The sequence below is a fragment of the Halichoeres trimaculatus genome, unplaced genomic scaffold (assembly GCF_033239565.1).
Source record: "Halichoeres trimaculatus isolate MK-OKI-2021-1 unplaced genomic scaffold, fHalTri1.1 fHalTri1_scaffold_9, whole genome shotgun sequence".
In the NCBI taxonomy this organism is placed as follows: domain Eukaryota; kingdom Metazoa; phylum Chordata; class Actinopteri; order Labriformes; family Labridae; genus Halichoeres; species Halichoeres trimaculatus.
In genome coordinates this window covers 10,826,628-10,849,938 of record NW_027437188.1, presented here as the reverse complement: position 1 = coordinate 10,849,938, position 23,311 = coordinate 10,826,628, and the positions used below count along the sequence as shown (strand labels likewise).

The 23,311-nt window shown below is 40.4% G+C and overlaps 1 protein-coding gene across 1 annotated transcript in view; it reads left to right on the top strand.

Moving 5' to 3' along the window:
* Positions 1 to 12,239: 12,239 nt before the first annotated feature.
* LOC141797827 (alpha-2-macroglobulin-P-like) overlaps positions 12,240 to 23,311 on the top strand; it is a 32,657-nt gene continuing 21,585 nt past the window's right edge. Inside the window, 11 exon segments of the mRNA XM_074679511.1 lie at positions 12,240 to 12,320; positions 12,396 to 12,689; positions 19,380 to 19,536; positions 19,893 to 19,945; positions 20,421 to 20,441; positions 20,568 to 20,733; positions 20,816 to 20,900; positions 20,998 to 21,103; positions 22,613 to 22,730; positions 22,806 to 22,912; positions 23,008 to 23,172. Coding sequence (XP_074535612.1) covers positions 12,240 to 12,320; positions 12,396 to 12,689; positions 19,380 to 19,536; positions 19,893 to 19,945; positions 20,421 to 20,441; positions 20,568 to 20,733; positions 20,816 to 20,900; positions 20,998 to 21,103; positions 22,613 to 22,730; positions 22,806 to 22,912; positions 23,008 to 23,172 — 1,353 coding nt within the window.

Sequence of the window (23,311 nt, the reverse complement as noted above, 5' to 3'; positions counted from 1 at the left end):
AGCGACAGTCTGGGATGTAACAACAGGAAAGACTGCCATTCAGTTCAATATCTCACCAGACCAGCAAGTGGGGCTCACTGCTATTTCATTTGATGGTCCGCAACGCAGACTTGTCACAGTTTCCCAGGATAGGCAAGTGAGACTGTGGAACTTCAACAATGGATCAGAGCTGAGAGTTCTACCTGTCATCGTGCAACAAGAAGTCACTGCTATTCTTTGTAGAGACAATAAAGTGTACGTATCAGGAAGAAACTCCAACACCCTTTTTATCCTAGATCTGGAAGATGATGACCACAGATTTATAAAACACAAGTTTTTAAAAGATATCATCTCTATGGATGTGTACGAAAACACACTGATTACTGCCTCCAGCAACGGAAACATAGTTGTCTGGGATATTGACAGTCTAGAGGCAATATACTGGATAAATCCCTGTGAAAGCCCACGTACCTACATGGTGGACAGTAAAAGTGTTGAACAGAAAGGACGGAAAGGAAAAGTACCTCCTTCCAGAATGCACCAGAATGACGAGTATACGCTAAAATCAAAACCCAGAGAGTCGACCAGAAAGATGGATTATGTGAATGACAGTCCTCTTGTTAGTTTGAAGTCAAGGAGTTACAAAGTGGACATAGCCACACTGCTGACGACTGCAGGTGGCTACATCTATGCCTGGTCTCCGAAAATCAAAGGGGGTCTGTTGGCAAAGTTTAGGGCAGTGACAGATGACGGTGCTATCATTACTGCCATGACAACTGATGTCGAAGAAAAAACTCTACTGGCTGGGGACAGTAAAGGGAACATCTATCTGTGGAACATAGAGAATTTCTGTTTGGATAGAAAGTCACTGGGTGAGCCATTTGAGGACATCAAGGGTTGGAAAGTGTCATTGTGTCCTCCCCCTCTTTTGGCATCCTGGCAAGCTCATCTTAAAGGGGTGGTGAGTGTCAGGTGTGACTCTGCATGTGAGAACATAATCACTGCAGGGTTGGACCACAATGTACAGCTTTGGAAAAATACAGGCTGCCACATAGGCCTCTTCAGGAAGCACCAATGGGATTTAGCGTCTTTCACCCCTCAGAGGATTGACACGCAGGATTTACCAGAGCAGAGAGAAGAGCAGAGAATAGAGCCAGAAGAAAACCCCAAAATATCGACACTTAGTGAGGCTCAATATGAGAGAATTCTTGCGCACACAGATGAAGTTTTGGAAATGACTAGAAAATATTATGGTCCAGGGATGGAAGAAATACGAAAACAAAAGGAACAATCTGCTCAACAGTCAGAATCCCACTCCAAGGAATCTAATAAATTACCAAATGTTTTCCAACCCCAGCCTCCTAAGGCAAGGCCAGAGTTGGATGCATTACGCAAAAAGCCACAGGGTAAAATCAGTTTAATGGAAGGAGACCAAATACATTACAGCTTTCCCATTCCATGTCCACCTCCAAAGACATTGCCTAACACCCAGACACAAAGCCGTGGGTCCCAGTATAATGGTGCACGCAGGATCAAGCAGGAAAACAAAATTGTTAATCCTCCGAGTATTAAGGGGTCTAAACAAGCACCAAACAATGGTCATCTACCACCAGTCTCTGGAGGCATTACTCAGCTCACAGCAGGCAACCAAACTGAAACCATGAGACACCAGTCAACAATCTGTTTTAAAACAGTATCACATCATTGGTCTGACCAACCACCAAAGACTGACCACCTACCACCAATCTCTGGTGGTGTCACATGGCTAACATCAGTCCCCTCCACTCAAACCATAAGACATCAGTACTCAAGCTCTAAAACTACATTAAATCAGGGGTCCAATCAAACACCAAAGCCTGATCACCTACCACCAATATTTGATGGCGTCACTCGGCTTACATCAGGCCACCCCACTCAAACCATGAGACACCAGTCAGCAATGAGATCTCAAGCTAAATCAAATAAAGGGTCTGAACAAATACCAAAGCCTGTTCACCTACCACCAATATCTGGTGGTGTTACTCGGCTAACATCAGTCCTCCCCACTCAAACCACAAGACATCGGTACTCAAGCTCTGAAACTACATTAAATCAGGGGTCCAATCAAACACCAAAGCCTGATCACCTACCACCAATATCTGGTGGCGTTACGCAGCTAACATCAGGCAGCTCAACTGACAGGATTTGCTGGTACAATCCAGGCTTGAAAATTGTTCAACTGACTGAATCAGGGGCTCTGAAAAGACAGTAAAGCCCAGTCACCTACCATCAGTCCCTTTGGCACACAGCCAGACAAACTACACAAATGGCCCACCACCCTCAGGTCTGTACTCACTCCCAAGTGTGTTTGGCTGTATGTTTAGCTGTGTGTCCAAAACAAAAAAACAACGCTGCAATGAATGAACCATGTCATTTTTTATGGGTTTTCTCCGAGTGCCTCGGTTTCTCCTACGTATTAATAAAATCGTAAAAAAAAACCACAAAACAAATCAGAAAGAAAAAATGACGTGGATCAGCAATATGTGGTGTGAATGGTATCTGATGGTGTCACTTGGCTCTCGGCTTTACCTCAAGTGCCTTGGTTTCTTCCCACAAATGTGATAAAATTGTAAGAAAAATAAATAAATAAATTAACAAAAACTAATGACATGAATCAACTCAATGTGCTGCAGGTTTCCAGTATATTTAGGCAAGTTGGTGTGCATTGTGACGCCTTACTGTCTCTAGAGCCTGCTATAGTTTGCCACATCAGGTAAATGAGAGCTGGCTAATACTTTTCACTCAGCTCTGTGTGGCCCTGCATGGCTCTGTGTGGTCTGCATGGCTTTGCTTGGCTCCGTGTGGCTCTGCCTGGCTATTTATATTAATTATTGAATTAAAATTTCATAACAATATTAAATGTGTCCAAATGCAATAAAAATGGTGTTCATAGATCAGGCTAAGTTCTATCATTCTTTGTTGATGTAAAGCAACTCGGTCACATGACTTGGGAGTTGTCTATAATGATCATATTTGCATTAAAAAATACAGTAAAAATTCATAAATAATATAAAGTGTGTTCAAATACAATAAAAAAGTGGAGTTTCCCATAGAGCATGCTAAGGGTGTTTTCACACCTGATAGTGTGCACCCTGGTGCGGCTTGGAATGTCATATTGATACTTTGTTGCCATTTTGCAGTTTGTGCGGTTCCTCTCACATCTGCTTTTTGTCACACGGGACCAAACGCCGCAGTATTTTGAGAGCATCATGTTTCCATGACGACAACGGCTAGAGCGCGTGCAGCGTACTTTCAGTTGGAAGCTGGAAGCACCGAGAGAACTGTTTGCTTAAATCAGAGATGATGGAGAGTCAAATAGTCCTACGCCAAGTTTTTATAGTGCTTAAAATTCATTTCAATATTGTTTGTGTGTATAACCATCTGCAAACGATTGTGTTTGAAAATGAAGCGCAGCTGCGGCTTGAAAAAGCATACAGATGCACTGGAGACGCTGATCCTTTTTTTTTTTTATCCCCGAGGGGAAATTCAGAAATAATGATTCTTACCATGTACCGTGAGATCCTCAGACGCAGATACACATGACCGACAAGGTAATTAATGCCTGTTATATGATAGGCCATATAAAACGATGTGTTTTTGACGTGAGGAGTCAGGGGAGAGCTCTGCTTTTTAGATGAGTATATAAGGGTAGTTAAGGATGTTGGAGTGCACAGCTGTCCTGCATCACGAACAACACTCCACGGGAGCCCTCTAATGTCAAACTCGCTGAGTTCGCCTGACAGTTGCATCGCACCAGAGTGCGGCTGCTTTCACACCACAGCTGGTGAGCACCAGAGTGCGGCCAGAGCCGAACCGAGATCACCTCCTCTGGCCGCACCAGTTTGGTGCGCACCAGAGTTCGATTTTGGTTTCACACCAACCCAAACGGGACCAAATATAGGTCGATCTAAATTTGGGTCGACCTAACACTGTAGATGTGAAAACACCCTAAGTTCTACCATTCTGTGTTGATTTTGAGCCAACAGGTCACATTACCTGGCAGTAATTGAGCTATAATCAGGAGTTTTCTGAGTTTTTGGCAGATCTTTCACCAAAATATGACAGACTTTTAATTTGTGGGGATTTTACTGTTCATGTGTGTTGTCTGTCTGACCAGTGTGCCACTGACTTCAAAAGTCTTTTGGCAAGTTTTTATTTAACTCAGTCGGTGGATAAAAAAACACACCAGCTTGGGCACATATTGGACCTTGTAATTTCCTTTGGGCTCTCAGTCTCCCTCAAAGACATTTTCTGAAACTCAGATCATTTCCCTTTTAATTTTGAACTGATAGACCCCCTATCAAGGAGCAAACCTCTTGTTCCATCTTGTCAACAGTGAATCATCACTTCCTCTAGAGGTGTCCCAGTCCGATATTGATATCGGATATCGGTCCGATATCAGCAAAAAAACAAATATCGGTATCGTATCGGAATGTATCTAAAATCTCCGATATAAGCAGTCCATTCCAGACCCCGCTTCTGCTGTTTTTATTTGATTTATTTAGGTCATTTTCTGGGTCTATTAATTTATTCTGTATTTTAGTCAATTATTAGTATATTCTTATGTTTAACGTTAACATTTCTGTTACCCATTGATTAATAATAAATGGGTCAGTTTTTCCTCATAACTTCTGGTGCTGACTACTGTTCTTTGTTTGAATAATATCACTTAATCAAGCCTCTTCTAACATGACAGACATACTACAAAATAAGTAATAAAAGTATGCATGTTTAATGCTGATATCGTATCGGATTAATATCGGTATCGGCCAATACTCAATGCTGCAGTATCAGTATCGTATTGGAAGTGAAAATGTAATATCGGGACATCCCTCACTTCCTCCACAGCCGGTGAATTCACCGCTGCATTCAAGGATTCACAGCTGTTGATGTCAAATTTTAGACCGGCTTCTCATTTGCCCTTTCTGTCGAAGGTCTAAGAAAAAGTTGTTTTTACCCAGTTACAGTCATTTCTGGAAAACAGCTCAATCCTTGAGAAGTTCCAGTCTGGGTTTAGGTCTCATCATAGCACTGAGTCTGCACTGTTAAAAGTGCACAACGATATTGCACAGGCGGTAGATACCAAATCTCCTGTTGTGCTGGTGTTGCTTGACCTCTCAGCTGCCTTTGACACGGTGGATCATTCAGTCCTCCTGTCACGCCTGCGGGATCATGTTGGCATTCGGGGTCCGGCACTTGAGTGGTAAATCACACTTATCGGGCAGAACGTTCTCTGTTATGGTTGGTGACTTGTCCTCCTAAAGTGCTCCCCTCTTGTGGAGTCCGAGAGGGGTCTACTCTTGGCCCTTTTCTTTTTTTACTTTATATATGTTTCCTCTTGGGTCAATTATAGCCAGGAACAAACTCTCCTTTCACTGTTATGCAGATGATCTGCAAATTTATCTGCCAGTGAAGCCAAAGAGTCAAAGTGCGCAGAGTTCTCTGCTTTCCTGTATTGCTGAAATTAAGCAGTGGTTGGCCCAGAATTTTCTTCACCTTAATAATGGTAAAACAGAGTGTATAATGTTTGGGGACGCAGGGACGGCTAGCTTTTGAACCTTGTTTCCAACACTTGGTCAAACTGTCAAAAATCTGGGAGTGGTTTGTGACTCAGACCTTAAATTCGACAAACAAATAAAAAGTGTTGTCCGAACAAGTTTTTTCCAGCTTCGTCTCCTGGCCAAAGTAAAAATGTTTTCAAGTCACCACAGCCTTGAAATGGCCATCCATGCTCTTATAAGCTCTAGACTGGATTACTGTAATGCTCTTTATGTTGGTGTCTCCAAGGCTTCTCTTGGTCGCCCCCAGCTGGTGCAAAATGCTGCGGTCCGTCTTTTAGCCTGCACTAACAAACGAGAGCACATCACTCCTGTTCTTAAATCTCTTCACTGGCTTCCTGTCCAGTACAGGATTGATTTTAAAATGTTAATGTTTGTTTTTAAGGCTCTTCATGGTCTCGCCCCAGTGTACTTAACTGAGCTGTTAACTGTTCGGGACCCATGTAGAGCGCTAAGGTCATCAAACCAACTTGTGCTGGAAGTGCCCAGGTCAAAATACAAATACTATGGTGATCGAGCCTTTTCCATCACTGCTCCTAGGCTTTGGAATAAGCTCCCTCCAGAAATGCTTCTCATTTCTGACCTGGGCCTTTTCAAATCTAGACTGAAGACATATGTATTTAGGATGGCTTTTAATACGCAGTAGTGTGGTGACACTTTTACTTTTTACTTTCACTCTGTTTTACTTAATTTTTTATGTATTTTATTGCTCTTATTGCTTTTATTCTATTAATTGCGTTTATTGTTTTTTTATTGCTGTTATTGCCTTTACTTATTTATAATTGTTTTATTTATTGCTCTTTTTTCCCCCCACCTATTGTAAAGCACTTTGGTTCATCGAAAAGGTTGTTGTAAAGGGCTGTATAAATAAAGAACATTTACATTTACACTAACGTAGTGCTCATATTTACATAATAAGATAAATTAAAAGATATATTAAAAATAAAAAAATGTGTACAAATGCAATAAAATGTGATGTGTCTCATAGAGCAGGCTAAGTTATCCCATTCTGAGTTGATTTTGAGCCAACAGGTCACATGACCTGGTAGTTATTGAGCTATAATGATTTTATTGAAGTCATTATATACATTAAAAATTCACAAATATTATGAAACGTTTTCTAAATACAATAAAAAAAGTGATGTGTCCCTATAGAACAGGCTAAGTTCTACCACTCTGTGTTGATTTTGAGCCACTAGGTCACATGGCTTGGGACTTATTGAGCTATAATGCTCAAATTTATATTCATAAATAAATTCAAAATTCATTAAAAAATATAAAATGTGCCTAATTACAATAAAAAAAAGTGCGGTGTCCCATAGAACATGCTAAGTCCAACCATTCTGTGTTGATTTTGAGCTAATAGGTCACATTACCTGGTAGTAATTGAGCTTCAATGATTATAATTACATCTTTAGATACATTAAAGATTTATAAATAATATAACTTTTTTTAAATTAAATATAACAAAAAAGTGGTGTATCCCATAGAGCATGCTAAGTTCTTCCATTCTTTGTTGATTTTGAGCCACTTGGTCATATGGATTGGGCCTTCTTGAGCTATAGACCAATCCTGAGAACCCCCGTGAGTTGAGGAGCTGCCATTACTGCAGGGGAAAAAGCTCCTTAACTAGCCTACACTTAAATTAGAGTGGTCTGAAGAATTAACCAAAACCATAGTATTTCTGCTTCACCACTGTAATATAACTTTATCAGGAAGATCTAGAAGAATGTGTGCAGTTTTAGGCTGCTATAAAAGCAGTGGAAAACTACAGCTTTTGAAAAGAAGTGAGTGTTTTCAGCACAAGCCTCTGCTTTAGAAAGAGTGTGAGACCTTATATGCTTTACTGCACTTTCTATTGCAGTTACGGCAGATCACCACAAGATAGTACCTAGTAATCAGCCACTACTAGTAATCAGCCACTCAGCTGACGTGACTACGGTCACGTCAGCTGTCTCACTATTGCGCGTGGTCAAGCCAGCTGCTCCAAAAATTTAAGTGCGCGCTTATGACAGCCTTTATGGCAAGCGCACAGAAACAAGTAGGAAAGTCGGCGCTACCTCACAAAAGCGTGTGTAAGCTTCCGGTTTTCAAAATAAAAAGTGGTTTTAAAATAAAATAAGATATTCGGAAAAAAATTAGAGCTACATATAAATTAAATGTTTAGATTTAAAGTATAGAATACATTAATTTCATTAAAAACAGTAAAAAAAAATGTGTCACATTACCTGGAAGTAATTGAGCTATAATGCTCAGTTTACATTATAAATCAAATTAAAAATTCATAAATAATATAGAATGTGTCCAAATGCAAAAAAAAGTGGTGTGTCTCATTGAGCAGGATAAGTTCCACCATTCTGCGTTGATTTTGACCCAACAGGTCACATTACCTGGTAGTTCCTGAGCTAAAGTGCTCATATTTACATTACAAGATACATAAAAAATTCATAAAAATATGAAATGCGTCCACATGCCATAAAAAGTAGCGTGTCTCATTGAGCAGACTTAGTTCTACTATTCTGTGTTGACTTTTAGCCACAAAGTCGCATGACTTAGGACTTATTGAGCTTTAATGCTTATATTTATGTTACAAGATACATTTAAAATTCATAAAAATATGAAATCTATACAAATGCAATAAAAAGTGGTGTGTTTCATAAAGCAGGCATAGATCTACCATTTTGTGTTTATTCTAATCCACTGGGTCACATGACTTGGGACTTATTTTGCTTAAATGCTCATATTTACTTTATTATATGCATTAAAAATACAGTTCAGCTCAGTTCGACCATTCTGTGTTAACTTTGAGCCACAAGGTAACACGACTTGGGATATATTGGGCAAAAAAGTTCATATTTACAATATAAAATACATTGTTAGAGCCAAGCCCGCTCTATGAGACGCACCACTTTTTTATTGCAATAAGAAACATTTTATATTTTTTTTATGAAATTTTAATGTAATTTGAATTGTAAAACACTTTTTTATTGTATTTGGAAACATTTCATAATCTTTATGAATTTTTAATGTATCGTATAATGAAAGTACAATCATTATAGCTCAATAAATCCCTAGTCATATGACTTTGTGGGGAACTCTTAAATTTTCCCAGTCAGGAAGCGTTGTTTGTTTTTTATAGCGACGCCACTTGAACATATCAGTCACTGCAGGCCGTTCATGTCTTACAGTGGGAGTGGGGCACCGCTGGGCTGATAGAGATACACATGTTAACGGGGCTAGCTGCCTTAATATCCGACCGATAGGAATGACGTAATAATTTCCTGGTATTGGCTTGATAACTATCGGTGGGATAGTTATCGTGCACCCCTTGGTGAAACATGTCCTCTCATTGGCACATCAGCATTTGTTTCATTAGCTGTTATATATGTTATTTCAAAGGCTAGAAAAAATATCTCATAAATACCCATATTTCAAATGTGGATTTAAAGTAACAAAGCTGGTTGTTCAAACAAGATTTTCAAACCTCTACAATCCACATGATATAGAAATCTGTTCAAAAACTGCTCAAGAGCACAAGATAATGGAGAATATGTTGGCCGAGACTCTTTCAAACATACCTCGCTTGTTGTGACTTCTAATGACCCTTTACCTGTCTAATAGCATGTCTGTAATGCTGCTGCATTGCTGACGTTGGCAACAGCCTACAGCACCGGAGAAGATATCGATAGAGCTGCACTGGGTTCTGGACCAACTCTGCTCCAACTAACGGGGACATCGCTCCAAAAAAACTGTTTCTGGTCGACAGCCCACAGACCTGGGGGATCAAACAAACAACTAATGAGCAACTATCAGCAGGATCACACATTTACAGGATTAAGGCAGGGCTGTCAGTGTTAAAAATGATAGTACTTTTATTTGAGTGATTACGTCTGCCACTTTCTTCTTGTGTTTTATTAGTTTCAGTAATAGTGTGAATATAACACATGACCTACATTGGCTGCTGCGACCTCTTCACTGAAGCCCTTCATTAAGTGTTGTACAGCTTATGTTACCTAAAGCTATCGAAAAGAAAATGAAGCGGCACATGTGTGGGTCTGGTGGAAAAAAACAACAACCTGAGAATGAGTCACATGAAAGCAACTGCAAGACTTAAAATTAACACTTAACCGCAGAAGCAACCCAAATATCAAAGTCCACATATACACTGTGCTCCAAATTATTATGCAAGTGTGGTTTTCTTGAAAATCTAAAAGGCTGCTGTTTAGAAAGAAACACTATTTGAGTTTGATGTATGTAAGGCCTTGTCCTTTTTGTTTGAATTAAAAAATTCACAAACCACGTGTATATTAGTGTGCTACATTGATATTGATAAGACCATGGGCATGAAAAGAGAACTAAGCAAAGAGGAAATACTCTAATTTTGAAAATGAGAATGTGTAAGGGGGAATCTGCAAATAGAAAAGCCAAGAAACTGCAGCTTTTCATGTGAACCATGAAAAAAATATGTCCAAAGAAGTCAGGATGGGCCCAGAGTAGAATACGTTTCCTAAATATCACAAAGCCAGGAACTGTCAAGGATGAAATAAGAGGTTGCCAAAGAGAGCCTTAGCTACCAGTAAGTTCTTTTTTTGAAGCTGTTAGTCTCAAAGACGAGCAGGTCCAGTCAATGTAGGACATTAAGATAGGAGGCAGATGTCCAAAAAGCAAACACAAAACTACCACTGAAGAAAAAAAAAATCAGGCAAAACTACTGGAATGAGATGCACAATACAAGAGATACCAGATGGATCAGAGGGGTGGGCATCTGGCTGGATTTGAAGTACCCATGCAGCTGAAATTTAACTGGGACATTACCAAGGCAGCATCACCATCATCATTCTATTTACTTTGAGTCAGAAACGAGCTTAATTTATTTATTTCTGCGAAAAGCCTGACTCTAAAGTAGCATTTTAAGCTGTGAAATGATATCCTGGTAAAATGTAAAAGCAACAGGATGGCACGATAAAATATGTTTTAAATGAAAAATTATCTTTGTATTCTTTCGATGTTTCTGTCCTCGTATGACCCATATGAGCTGTTTATGAACTGTATGTTGGCTTCGGGTAATCAGAGCTCGTTTAAATGACACCAATGAAGCTTTATTAAGTCAGACTGGTTCATTAAAGATCCCATATCATGCTTCTTTTCTGCAGTTCAATATGTATCATTGATGTCTTCATGAAATGGTAGTAACATGTTTTGGTCCAAAAAGCCAATAAATCAAGCACAGCAGCATTGTTTCCAGGCTCTCATAGCCCCTCTGGTCAGAACGCTCTGATTTAGTGGGCGTGACCTTCATATGTAAATGAACCACCACTGATACCGCCCCGCTCTTCCACGTCACTAAGAACGGCGCCATGAGCTCCGAGTGCACAATGTTTAGAAAACAGCGAAGCTCGTTTACCGTAACATTACAGGCTAAAACAACAGGCTAACCACAGCTAAAGTTAGCATCCTGAAGCTAACACAGAGACAGGGGGGGCACTGAGGAAAAAGCTCTTACATCTGCTCCACAGCACACAGCATTTAAATACTCACATTTCCAGGGTCTCAGGTTTGTTGGTGGATGATTTCGTCAAGGCCACTAAGTTCAGCCAGATGAGAGATTTGTAAAACTATACATTTTTGGAAACCTTATAGTGTAACAAATGAGAAAACCAATGTTGCCATTTTTTCTAAGGTCCTTATAGCAGCCATCTTGGAGCTTGAAAAATGGCTTCTTTCAAAAACCAGTTTCTCTGTATCTTACCTCCCAGATGACCTAAATTCATGATTTCAATGGTTGAATCTACATTTTTTGGGGCAAGGAATCCAATGGAGCTGACCACACTGTAAATAAGACATGTATGGGTGGGTATTTTGCATTTTAATCATGTCTTAGTGTTTTACATGATAAAATGGCTGGCTGTTTTGATCAAAATATGCCTGGCTTTTTTTTTTATTGCATTTTGTAGAATGGTCCCCCCAATAAAATAAAAAGGTCCCTGCATGTAGAAACAGTTTTGACACTTAAATTGATGTAAATGAAAGAGAATAGAGGTGTGGTAGTGTGATAGAAAAAATGTGATCTCTCTACTTAAACTTCACAGCTTATGATTAATGCAGAATAGAATATTAATTTAGACACCAATAACAAGAGCACCAATCACAAAAAATCAACAAGAAAATGACCAATCAACACAAGGCTGTTATATCAGTATTTTGCTTCCCGTAATCATACTTTGGCTACCTGCAGAAGTTTTTCATGCTTTTCTCCGCTTCCACTCAGAGATGGACCATCTTAGAAAGACGTCAATAAAACACTGAAATCCTGGTAAGAAACCAGATGGGAGAGTCGGGTCAACAGTGTAGAGGCTGTAAGGTACCAGGCTGCAGAGGTCAGGGCTGCACTTTTAGAGGTGAGGGACAAAGCCACAAATGCAGTTTTGAAGATTGAGGCACAATCTTTCGCTGAAGAAGTTGGATCGTACCACTTCTCAATCTGTACTGGTATGGTATGATATCCTGACCAAAATCAAACATGTCAGCAAAGTGTTGCAATCAGAATCAATGCAGTTGGATGTTGCAGTTGACCTCCTGAAGAAAACAGAAGCCGCTTTGGTCAGCTACAGAGGAACTGGATTTGCTTCTGCCCAAACATCTGCCAGAGAAATCTATGAGGAAATGAATGTGCAAGTTGTTCTTAAACAGAAGAGGCTGAGAACAACCAAGAGACAGTTCTCCTATGAGTCTCCTGATGAGCAAGTGAGCGATGCACTAAAGAAAATGGAAATTTCATTTTTCAGTGTGGTTGTCGATGTTTCCATTGCGTCACTGCAGGAACGATTCCAGACCTTAAATGAAGTACAGGGAAACTTTGGAGTCCTTATTAACTTCCCTTACCTGACCAATGAAGAGCTGACAAAGCAGTGTGAAACACTCAGCAACACTCTGAGCTGTAGTGGGCAGTCAGACCTGGATGGGAAGGAACTGGCACTGGAGATGCAGAGTTTCCCACATTTGCCAAAAGCCAACATGACCACCCTGGAACTTCTGGCTTTCTTACAGAAGAAGAAACTGGAGGAAATCTATCCAAATATGTGGGTGGCCTTCAGAATCGCTGTCACTATTCCAGTGACAGTTGCTGCTGCAGAGAGGAGCTTCTCCAGATTGAAGCTGATTAAAACCTACCTGAGGTCTACAATGGGCCAAGAGCGTCTAAATGGACTTGCATTAATGAGCATCAATCAGGAGGTTTCAAGGAAGATACCTTTTGATGAAACAATAGATGCATTTACAGTAAGGAAGTCCAGACGTGTCCATTTTTAAGGACATGCATGATGCACCATAGACTTGGAAGATTATGTTGAGGTTATACATGCTAATCTTCTGTTTTCTCTTTTGCACATTTTGCTTTTATGAGGCCCATAGTTTAACAGAAGTCTATGGAACGCAGCACATTTTCAGTGCATGTTGTTAAAGCAAATGTTTGTTTTATATTTTATCATTATACATTTTATCTTATCATCCTTGTTTAAAGGAGTAAAACTGACTTTGATGTGATACAAAGAGTATTGAATAGCACCTGTTCTATGCATACAAAAGTGTTTACTGCCTCTAGGACTGGCTGACTTTGTTAGTAATTTTGTTAAAACTGCACTATATGACCTTTATAAATGTGAACATCTCGGATGAATCCAGGTATGTTGCTTTATCAGTGTAATGTTGATGCTGGGCCTACATGGCATGGCCAAGGTAACTCTAGTTAGCAATTGCATTAAGTCAACTGCAAGGTTTGATGAGAAGAACCATATTTTGTCATAGTGTCTGATGATCTCTCATGCCGGTATGTGATGTTAAGAGCACCCCACTTTGAGTTCTTGATTAAAGCTATGGTCTACAATCTGAAATCCAGTTTGGCTGATGAGACCCAATTGAAAAACACAGCCTCACTTACCCCTCCTCTCTGTGCTCCAAGATCCCGCCCCCCAGCTCGTATCGCCCTTCTTTGCCTCCTTACAACACGCCCTCTCCGACAGAGCAAGAAGCCGGTCGGCAGAAAATGTAACAAACAAGACAGTCATCCTCCTTGTAACACACAGTGGTAGATTTTTCAATTGGACCGGCGTGATCAAAACCATGAATTAGCCGGCGGGGCAGGTTTGGCGTTGCCACTGCCAGCTGATCAGAGCAGAGCCAACTGTGGGAGAGGCTTTACCTTTCACGTGTCTTCACTAGCTCAGTTTACAATGCCAAAGATACGTGGCTAACTTATGCTAAAATCTATTGACAGAGCCAATCCGTTCCGACCAGCAGCGTTCAGTCATTAGCCAGTACAGGCACAGACTAACCAGAGTTATTCAGCTGACATCTCCCACTGTGGTAAACAAAGTCATTACCTGTTCAACAGAAACTCCGCTGTCTCGGCATCAGTCTTCAGTCCCAAATCCCCCTGCAGCTTTTTCCACGGGTCATACATTTCTCCAATATTCAATCTCTGTTGGTACCTGTATCGCTCATGATTCTTCCTTGCTTCAGTCTTTTCCTTGAAACTTTTTCGTTTTCTTCCCTTACCTGTGGAGGGTAACAGTAACAGCTTCCTGGTTTCGGTCTTCTCGGGCTACATGACGCTTCGGTAGCTGAGCAGCTAGCTGACGTGAGAGGGGTAGTGGGGAAGGACGAGGTGGGACCATGGGCATGACGGTGCAAAGCGAGGGAGACAGGGGATTGGATGGACTCACCGACCAATCCGATTGGCCAACTCGTATGCAGCTTTGCTGATATACTGAATAGAGGTGTCCCAGTCCGATATTGATATCGAATATCGGTCCGATAGCAAAAAAACAAGTATCGGTAACTTATCGGAATGCATCTAAAATTTCCGATATAAGCAGTTTCTGTTACCCGTTGGTTAATAATAAATGGACCAATTTTTCTTCATACCTACTGTTGCCGACTACTGTTCTTTGTTTGAATAATATCACTTAATCAAGCCTTTTCTAACATGACAGAGATACTACAAAATAAATAATAAAAGTATGCATGTTCAATGCTGATATTGTATTGGATTAATATCGGTATCGGCCAATACTCAATGCTGCAGTATCGGAATCGTATCGGAAGTGAAAATGTAATATCCGGACATCCATAATACTGAATGTATTTTTTCATTCTTTTTGGTCTTTATATTGTGTAGATTGGACCATAGGACCATAACAGCCCTATAAACGATGTTATTAAGATGTTCAAAGCTTCCATATCGTACACAATAGCTTTAAGGGACCCTCAAAGTTGATGATTATCTTCTAGTGTGAGCGGTTGACAGATGAATCTTTAGCCCCACCATCGTCTCACAGACTGGTCGGAGCCGCCCCGATAATTTTCAAACACGTTTTAAATTTTTCTGGATGATTACAACATTCATTCTCACTGAGGATGACAACAGACAAGAGAGAGAGAGAGAGAGCCCCCTTATAGGAGACCGGACAGCAGACAACAAACACAGGCTCAAAGTGCAACTCAAAGGCTCCAGGTCAGCTGACTGCGTGCTCCACTGGCCCACTCGAGCCAGTTCAATAATGCCTTTAAAAATAACACATAATCACGCCATTTTCATACAGTAGCAAACTGTTGTTTTATCAGTGATCGGTGTGAGATCATGCCATTATTGGCTGATACAGCAACAGTTTCACCTCTGTCCCTCTGCGTGCGGGTAATGGATGAAAAGCATCGCTGCAGACAGCTCCACTTCTCTCTCCTCCTGTCCCAGCAGTGCGCTAAAAACCTCAGATTAAACAACTGAGCACATGTGGTGCATCTCTCTCTCTGGTTGAATAATCTTGGTGAAATCCTGTAGTGTGTGCTGGTCAGTATTTTCAAATCTTGTTGTTAGAGCGTGCCTAAGATTTAAGAGAAGATGATCTGTGAAGATTCTCCTTATGTGTGAGATACAGCCTGATTTCAGAATCCTTTAAGAATTTTAAAATCCTGTAGTGTGAGCCAGGCTTTAGTCTTGTCTTCTTCCGAGATGGGAAGCTTGTGCATGGAACTATGTGGTTGTCTACAGCCAAAAACAGCCACACCTCTCCCCGTTGCTGGAGAGATTTCTCTCCAGATGTGGGGAGCAGATTTTGTCATTAAATATCACATTTTATGGGCTGGGAGCAAAGCCGGAGACCCACAAATTTAATTCACTTAATAAAGTGATTTTCACATAATATGGGACCTTTAAATAGTTTGAAACATTAATTTACATAGATTTTAAAAAAGAACAGCTTACAGTTACCGTGAAGAATGGAGGAAACTGCCAGGAGTGTGCTGCACCTTTCCAGATCTGCTCATTTGAGCTGTATTTTACATCACTTTAAATCATCGTTTCAATAAATGACCACAAGTTCGCAGTGCGGTTGGGATCGGCTGAGCAGACAAGCCAGTTGATGAGAAAATTGTCTTTTGAGCCTTAAGATCTACAAAATTTCATATGAATTTCTGAAGAAATTGTGATTTTCAACCTGATTACTCAGCTAAGGAATAAAAAACGTTCTCCTTGACATCCCCTTTACTTAACATACCTGCCTCATTAATATTAACGTCTGTCTGCACCATGCTGCATCTTTTATGTTAAAAAATGAAGCCAATGAGTGATGTCACAGTGACCTGTCCCATGTTTTATAGAATCTATGGTCTATATCAATAAAATAAATTAAAGTAGAATCTAAGTCTTTGAACTTTTGAAAATGATGAAAATTCAGGATAAATAAACAATTAAAAAATAATTAATGGCTTCACAGTTTCAGCACTGACCACTGAGACCAACTAAAGTTCACTTTAGTCTGCAACACTAACTTTGAACCTGTTTGATTTGGCCATACAACAAATACACAGACTAGGAGGGCAAGAGCAAATGTTTTTTTTTTTTCAAGTAAATACATATGTGTAAAAAAAAGGTGATCCAAGAAACAACTCCAGCACTTGATAAAAGGGTTGCGGCTTACTAGGCCCATAAACAATATAGAAGACTTGGGTCTAAATATTGTCTTAAGGTTGACATATTGTGCCTTGAAGCCTGTAAACTCCCCCAAACAGTCTGTTCCAACAGTTGCGTGATATCTTCATGCAACATGCTGGAATAATGTGCTCTGCCCCTGACAGGCCAGTAGAGGGCTGGCCTGTCAGTGTGAAGAGGGTTTGTGGAGGGGGGAGCCTTTATGACACAGCAGCTAGAAAGAATTGTTTGTAGACAGAGCCTGCAATAAGGGTTCTCCAAAAGACCAGAGAGACAATAATGGGACATATTTGAGTTATGAATAATTTCAAGCTGCTACATCCTCAGGGGGTCACAACAAAGCCCAAAAAGCACAAAATCCCCTCTCTAATTACAGCCCAGTGTTTTTTTCTTTAGATCATGAGAAAATAATTCCATCATTACAAGAAAAGCAGCTTTAGTCATTTTTGAGATAACTGGAAAAATGAAGGCGCTACAATGTGAAAACCAGATTTGTCACACTTGTCAAGATACTGAAGAAATTGAAGGCTCTGTGAGGACGATCCATTTTTTTTTTATTGATCGCTGTGACACCTTTGGCTTTGATCAGTTGTGTTTTTCTATGATGAACCTGTGGGGAGCATTTTTGGTGCCCGTACCAAAGCAGTGCCACACATACTCTGCTTATTTCCCCTGAGACCAGTTCACTTATCTTTGCCCAGAAAGTTCCAGCCTGCATTTCTGCACTTTGACCTCTTAAGGGCACCACATGTGTATACAATAAATCATGTAATATCTCTGGAACTCTGCTCCAGACAGTGTGGTCCCCCAAAACACTAATATCTGTACAATATATGAGCAGAGTACCTTAAAACATGATGAAATGTGTTCTCTCTGGATGAAAGGGGGTGGGGCTCAAAAGCAGGGACTATCTAATAGAAAAGACTCTGCTGCTCACATCATACAGTCATGGAGGTTTCTGTGAGTTCGAGGACATGGGCACTGTTTGTTTTCCTGAGCTGGATGTTTGTGGGTCAGCTAGTGGCAGATCCGTAAGTCTGTTGATCTGTCTGAAAAAATGTAGCTATAATGTTTAACTTTAATGCAGAATGGTTCTGTAAAGTTAAGTTGGCATGCTTGATACTGTCAGTGATAAAGGGCAGTTACCAAAATATAACAAAGGGATAGCTTTATTGTCTTTTTTTTTTTTTTTTGCTGTTCCAGCTGGTTGTTCAACCTTGTCAATAAGGGCATTGTGGTTAGTTCAATTTCACTAGTTTTTCATAAGAAAACAATTAGACTACTGACATTACTGGTAAATTTGGGACAAGTAAACTTAAATTTTGGCTATTTTAGGTAGAGTAAAGACTGGGTTATACTCCTGCATTGACTTTACACCATAGGTCTGCAAAGCCTTGCACCCCCATGGAAGCCAGTACATGTAGTTTAAAGTGTACTTTTCAAATTGTAAAATCACATCAAAACAACGCAAGCTAAAAGTCCTGTGGCTGGTCTGCTGGATAGCTTCTTATTTCTGTGATCGCCTAACACTGACTGTTTAATCCACCTCCTTTGAAGCCTCTATAGGAAACAAACCGCCAACTATTGTTTGAGTGGAGAACGACACAAACGATCTAATGCAGAAGTAGGTAATGCTTTGGAAGGCGTTGACCTCTGTGTCATGGAGTCAACCCTCCTTAGTTTCCTACAGAAAGACCCGACACCAAGCGCACACCATGACTATTTGTACAGCAAATAAATGTCTGCTAAAGGTCGCCTCTTTGCCTTATCCAAACTTAAAAAAAATAGGTAGAGTTTAGCTTTTTATCAGTGGTCCTATTGGATTCAAAACTCTGTGTCAGGAACAAACGGGTGGTGTCATGGATACTACATCCATATCATACAGAGTCAGCCCAGAAGCATAAACCAGGTTCAATACAGATTTATTCACATTAAAAGTTCAAATTAGGGTCAAAACTATTAGATGTGAATAAATATATACTGTACTGCAGCGAGTCAGCACAGGGAGCTGCAATGGTTTTGACTTTACCTTGGGTAGCTGTTATGTTCATGTTTTATAGTCTTTTTTTAGTAAAACAGACGTAGTTGATTTGGCCATCTTCTAAACATAGTATGAATGACTCTTTCTGATTTCACTCTATTCGTCGTTGCATATTCTTGTGGCTGCAGGCAGTACTTTGTCACCGTTCCTGGAGTCCTTGAAGCTGGAGCGGAAACCAAATTCTGCATGAATCTTCTGCAGCCTGAAGAGCTTCTGGTCATAAAAGTCACACTGAACTCCACAGATGAGGAGACAATCATCCTCGAGACAACATCCAGCGAGGAATTTCACCGTTGTTTTACATTTCAGGTCAACTTTTTGAACTGTTTGCTTTACTGATTCATTTGGTCTTCACTGCATAGTAAATGGAAACTTATCTGTTTGTGAAATGTGTCCTATTTTGATTTCTTCAAGAGTTACAAAGAAAGTGTTGTAAGTCACTTTTGTCTTCTTTTGTTTAATGCTGATTGCTCAATAGATGATTGTAACCACAGATGAATAATAAGGCAAGAAGTGAATAAATTAAAAGGTAAAAGTAAATAGAGGCCCATAAGCAAAGCCTGCATTTAATTTTGCATAGCATACAGCAGCTGTCTGTTAAAAAGGTCCATATGAACGCAGTGATCATACTGTTTCATGAATCATCTTGATATGTTAAATATCGATCATGTTCCCATTAAGCTCCATATGTTGTCATAAAATAAAAACCTTGAGAAGTCTTGTAAACCTTCCTTTTTTGTTGTCACTTAATTCATCTGATCCCTGTTTTTTTCCACAGGCACCAGTGGTGGAGTTTATGAAGATCCTGAACTTCAAAGTGGAGGTTTATGGAGACAGATTTGACTCAGAGGAAGTCAGAAGAGTTATGATTTACGCCTTTTCTCCCATGACCTTCATCCAGACAGATAAACCATCCTACCTTCCAGGTCAAACAGGTAACCAGAGTCCAATGGTGTGTCGTTTCTTAAGAGGATTTCAGTTTTGTTAAAGGGAATCCACAAACAGCCAGTATAGTGTAGATAGAGAACTGAAAAAAAATGAAGTCAAGCTTCGGTTTGATAGTGTAAGTCTGCCTGGCAACAACTTCACATAGCATGAGGAAACATAGACCTAAGGAATGATAAAGACCAGAATGCTCGAGAACTGCACAAGATATTTATTTATTTATTTATTATAATTCATTTATTTATAATTCTCATATATCTAAACAACAGCCCATGTCAATAGCAAGATGCCTTTTAGGATTTGAAATGTGAATTCATGAAAAATATTGTCTCTGCCTTCTCATCAGTACATTTCAGAGTCGTCTCCCTGGACTCCATGTTCAGACCTATGGGTCGGCAGGTGAGTTTTCAGCTGTCTGGTGAGTCTGTTTACTTTCTTACTGAGTCAAAACCTGCTGCAGCTTATTCAGAGGACAAGACCGAATTGAAAGTTGCACAAATGTGTTCTTTGACCTTTGCTTTACTGACTCAGTCTGTTTATATACCTGCTCCTGCTCTAGTTTTGCGTCAGGACAACATCCTCAAGGTTAATGTCTTACAATGTATTTGCTAATTCAGTCCATGAATTCAGCTCCTTTTTTCCATTTAGGGGAGACTGGGTATGGTTGTCACACTTTTTGCTTCAGCACCTCCAACTCACTGAATTTTTGAGTCAGAGTTCTCAGACTTTTTATGCAAAGACTTTGAGAGCTCTAATTTGGACATCATTGTGAAATCCCAATGGATGGGGCGGATGGATGTTCTCAGGGTTGTTAATTTTGTTGGCTGTTAAATCAGTTCCTTAAAAATCCTAATGGTTTTCTTTTCTTTTACAGTACAGCAGTATTGAAATCAAGGTAAAACACAACCCAACCTTGACTAAATTTGTAGATTTCTTTCATCTTCTCAATGGGCAGATTCTCAAACTATGTGGCGCCAACACACTGTGGATACAGGCTCTTTTCTTTATTTAAACCTGACAGGATTCACAAGGTAATCTGCTTGGTCAGTGGCTGAACTACACATCTGATGGGAAAATACTGCAGCTGTCTTTCTCTCTGAGCTCTGAGGCTCATGTAGGAACATACACAATCAACGTTTGGATCAGGGGACGGAAAATATATCACGAATTCAGTGTGAAAACCGAAAGTAGGTTCCATCTTTTCCTCTCACAAAACAAGAGAACAAGTGTCTGACGAGGAAGGGCTGATAACAACCATCTCCTTCTCAGTTTTGTCAAGATTTGATGTAATAGTAATGGCATCTGATGAAATAAGCATTGGACAGGATGAAATCCCAGTGGAAGTCTGTGCGCGGTAAGTAAAATTTTCCTCCTGTTGCATAGAGTGATTTGAAAAATTTAAACTTGTTAATAACACACCTTTTGTTTTGTTGAACTTTCAATCCAATCAGATACACATTTGCTCAGCCTGTGCAAGCCAAAGTCGCACTTAAGATGTGCCGCCCCCTGAATCCAGATGTTGAACTTAATACCCCATGCTACACAGAGACTAAGCAGGTACAACTGTGGATTCACACGACACATAAACAGAAATATAACTTAGAATATAACTGTCTTACGTTGTTGATGCTTTTATGAGTGGTTTGAAGCTGCTTATAAAGCACATTGAGTTTAAAATAAGTGTATCTTTAAAAGGTATAAGACTGAGAGTTTTTTCTCTTGTCCATGACCACCACTCAAGGTAAAAAAAAACAACCTTTGTATTCTACATTTTTGTACGGCAAAGGTATCCTGTGATACTTTGACAGAAGCAGGGGGAAATAAGGAATGCATCTTTGTCCATAGGGGGCGCCAAACCCAACATGAACCGAAGGCTTCTAACAGCAGCATTGAATCAAATACATACATAGATGGTTACGCCCTCTCAGACATCCTGTCTGTAGTCTGTATCTGCTCTATTTCACTGCCCAAACCCCCAACTTTTCTCTCCTCCTCATCCATAGCCAGAGGCTTCCTTTATCTGCTTCCTTAGCAAGGGCCTTAGAAGGGCTTGGCTGCCTTGCCCCAGTTGTTCCAACGTCCTGAAGCAGCTGAGCCGTTGATGTGCCATCAAAGCCACGACAGCCTACTTCCAAGGTGTAGATGGTTGTGGATCAGCCAGACTCCCTAAACTCAGCAGCTAGGACTGAGTCCTTGGCTGTTTTGCACTCATACCTGGCTTGGATTCCCTCCTCCCATGGATTGTAAGCCCAACGAGAACAGCAAACTTGGCGGCAGGAGACAAGAGCACAATGTCTGGCTGAAGTGATGTGATGTGATGGTGAGCTCTTGGGGGAACTGCAGCTGTTTGCCAATGTCCACCATGATGATCCAGTCCCTTGCCAGAGACAGGACACTCATGGGTGGTCTCATGGTCTGGTGTCTCCTGTTTCCTCCCCTGGCCTGACGAACTGGACTGAGTGGTCCCTGGCTGCAGGCTCGTTGTTGGCAGCTTGTCTGCAGCTTTCCAGGACTTTGGACAGTTTCATCAGGACTTGGTTGTCACACCATCTGTAACATCCCTGTGTTCCTGCTACATGGCATCTTTCACAGGTTGGCCCAGCTGTTGAGGATGCCTTGCACCGTCCTTGGGAACCCTGTGACACAGCCTTGACAGTATACTGCTCTTTGTTCACCCTTGATATCTCTTCCATGACCATGGATTTCTGCTCATTCTTTAAGGGCTTGGAAACTTACTTTTGGCATCAACCAAATATGAAACATAACCACATTTCTGTAGAGCTGCTGTAGGCCCTCAGTGACTTTAGGTTTGATAGTTTGGAGTGTAAGTTTGTGTCCGATGGTATGAACAACAGGATAAGCCATTTACAAACCAAAATGACAAAGCAAAAATTAAAAACAGAGAGGAATTTATTCAGACTGCTGTAAATGAAAATGTTGAATTTATTCTGATATCAAGATGTAACTTGGTTTGTCAGAAAAGATAAGGCAAATGTTGATTTAGTGGGTTGAAACAACAGGTCTTTTCCCACATCTGTTCAACACCTTTTTCTTTGTTATATGTAGACAAAGGGGAATGGCTGTGCTGTGTTCAATGTTAAGATGGCGACTTTCACAAAACTGGACCCACAGGCAATGCAGGATGAACTAGAAATTAAAGTTGAAGTAGAAGAGTTGGGAATAGGTGAGCTTCAGACTTCGGATTTTTTAAAACCCCTATGTGAGGACGTATGTTGTAATATTAGTACTTTTCTTGCAGGTGTTTCTCGCAAAGGGGGTAAAAATATAAAGCTGTCTAATGTTGGAAAGCTGCTCTTCACTGACATGCCTGGATTTTATGATAATGGATCAACTAAGGAAGGAAAAGTAAGAAAATGTCAAGACATTTACTGAGGAAGGGTTATAGCACGAACAGTACTAATAACTGCAGCCCATGACTGACACAAACATTTTGCCCATAGGTTAAGGCCGTTAACTCTAATAATGAACCTGTGCCTGACAAGCCGCTCTATCTGAGGATAGAGAAACTGCAGCCATTCCCTCTGCTACAGAACCTCACAACTGACGGCCATGGTATCGATACTTTCACAATAAATACAACCAACCATGACGACATCCAGCTGAGGGTAAGTTATCAGTTATGGTATTTGTAACAACATGGTCATGATTGTGTTCAAACCTGAGGGCCACAGTAATACACTTGTGGTCTACAACCTTTCTTTAAGTTTCCTTAAAATACAGGCCTGTTGACATTAATGTGGGTCT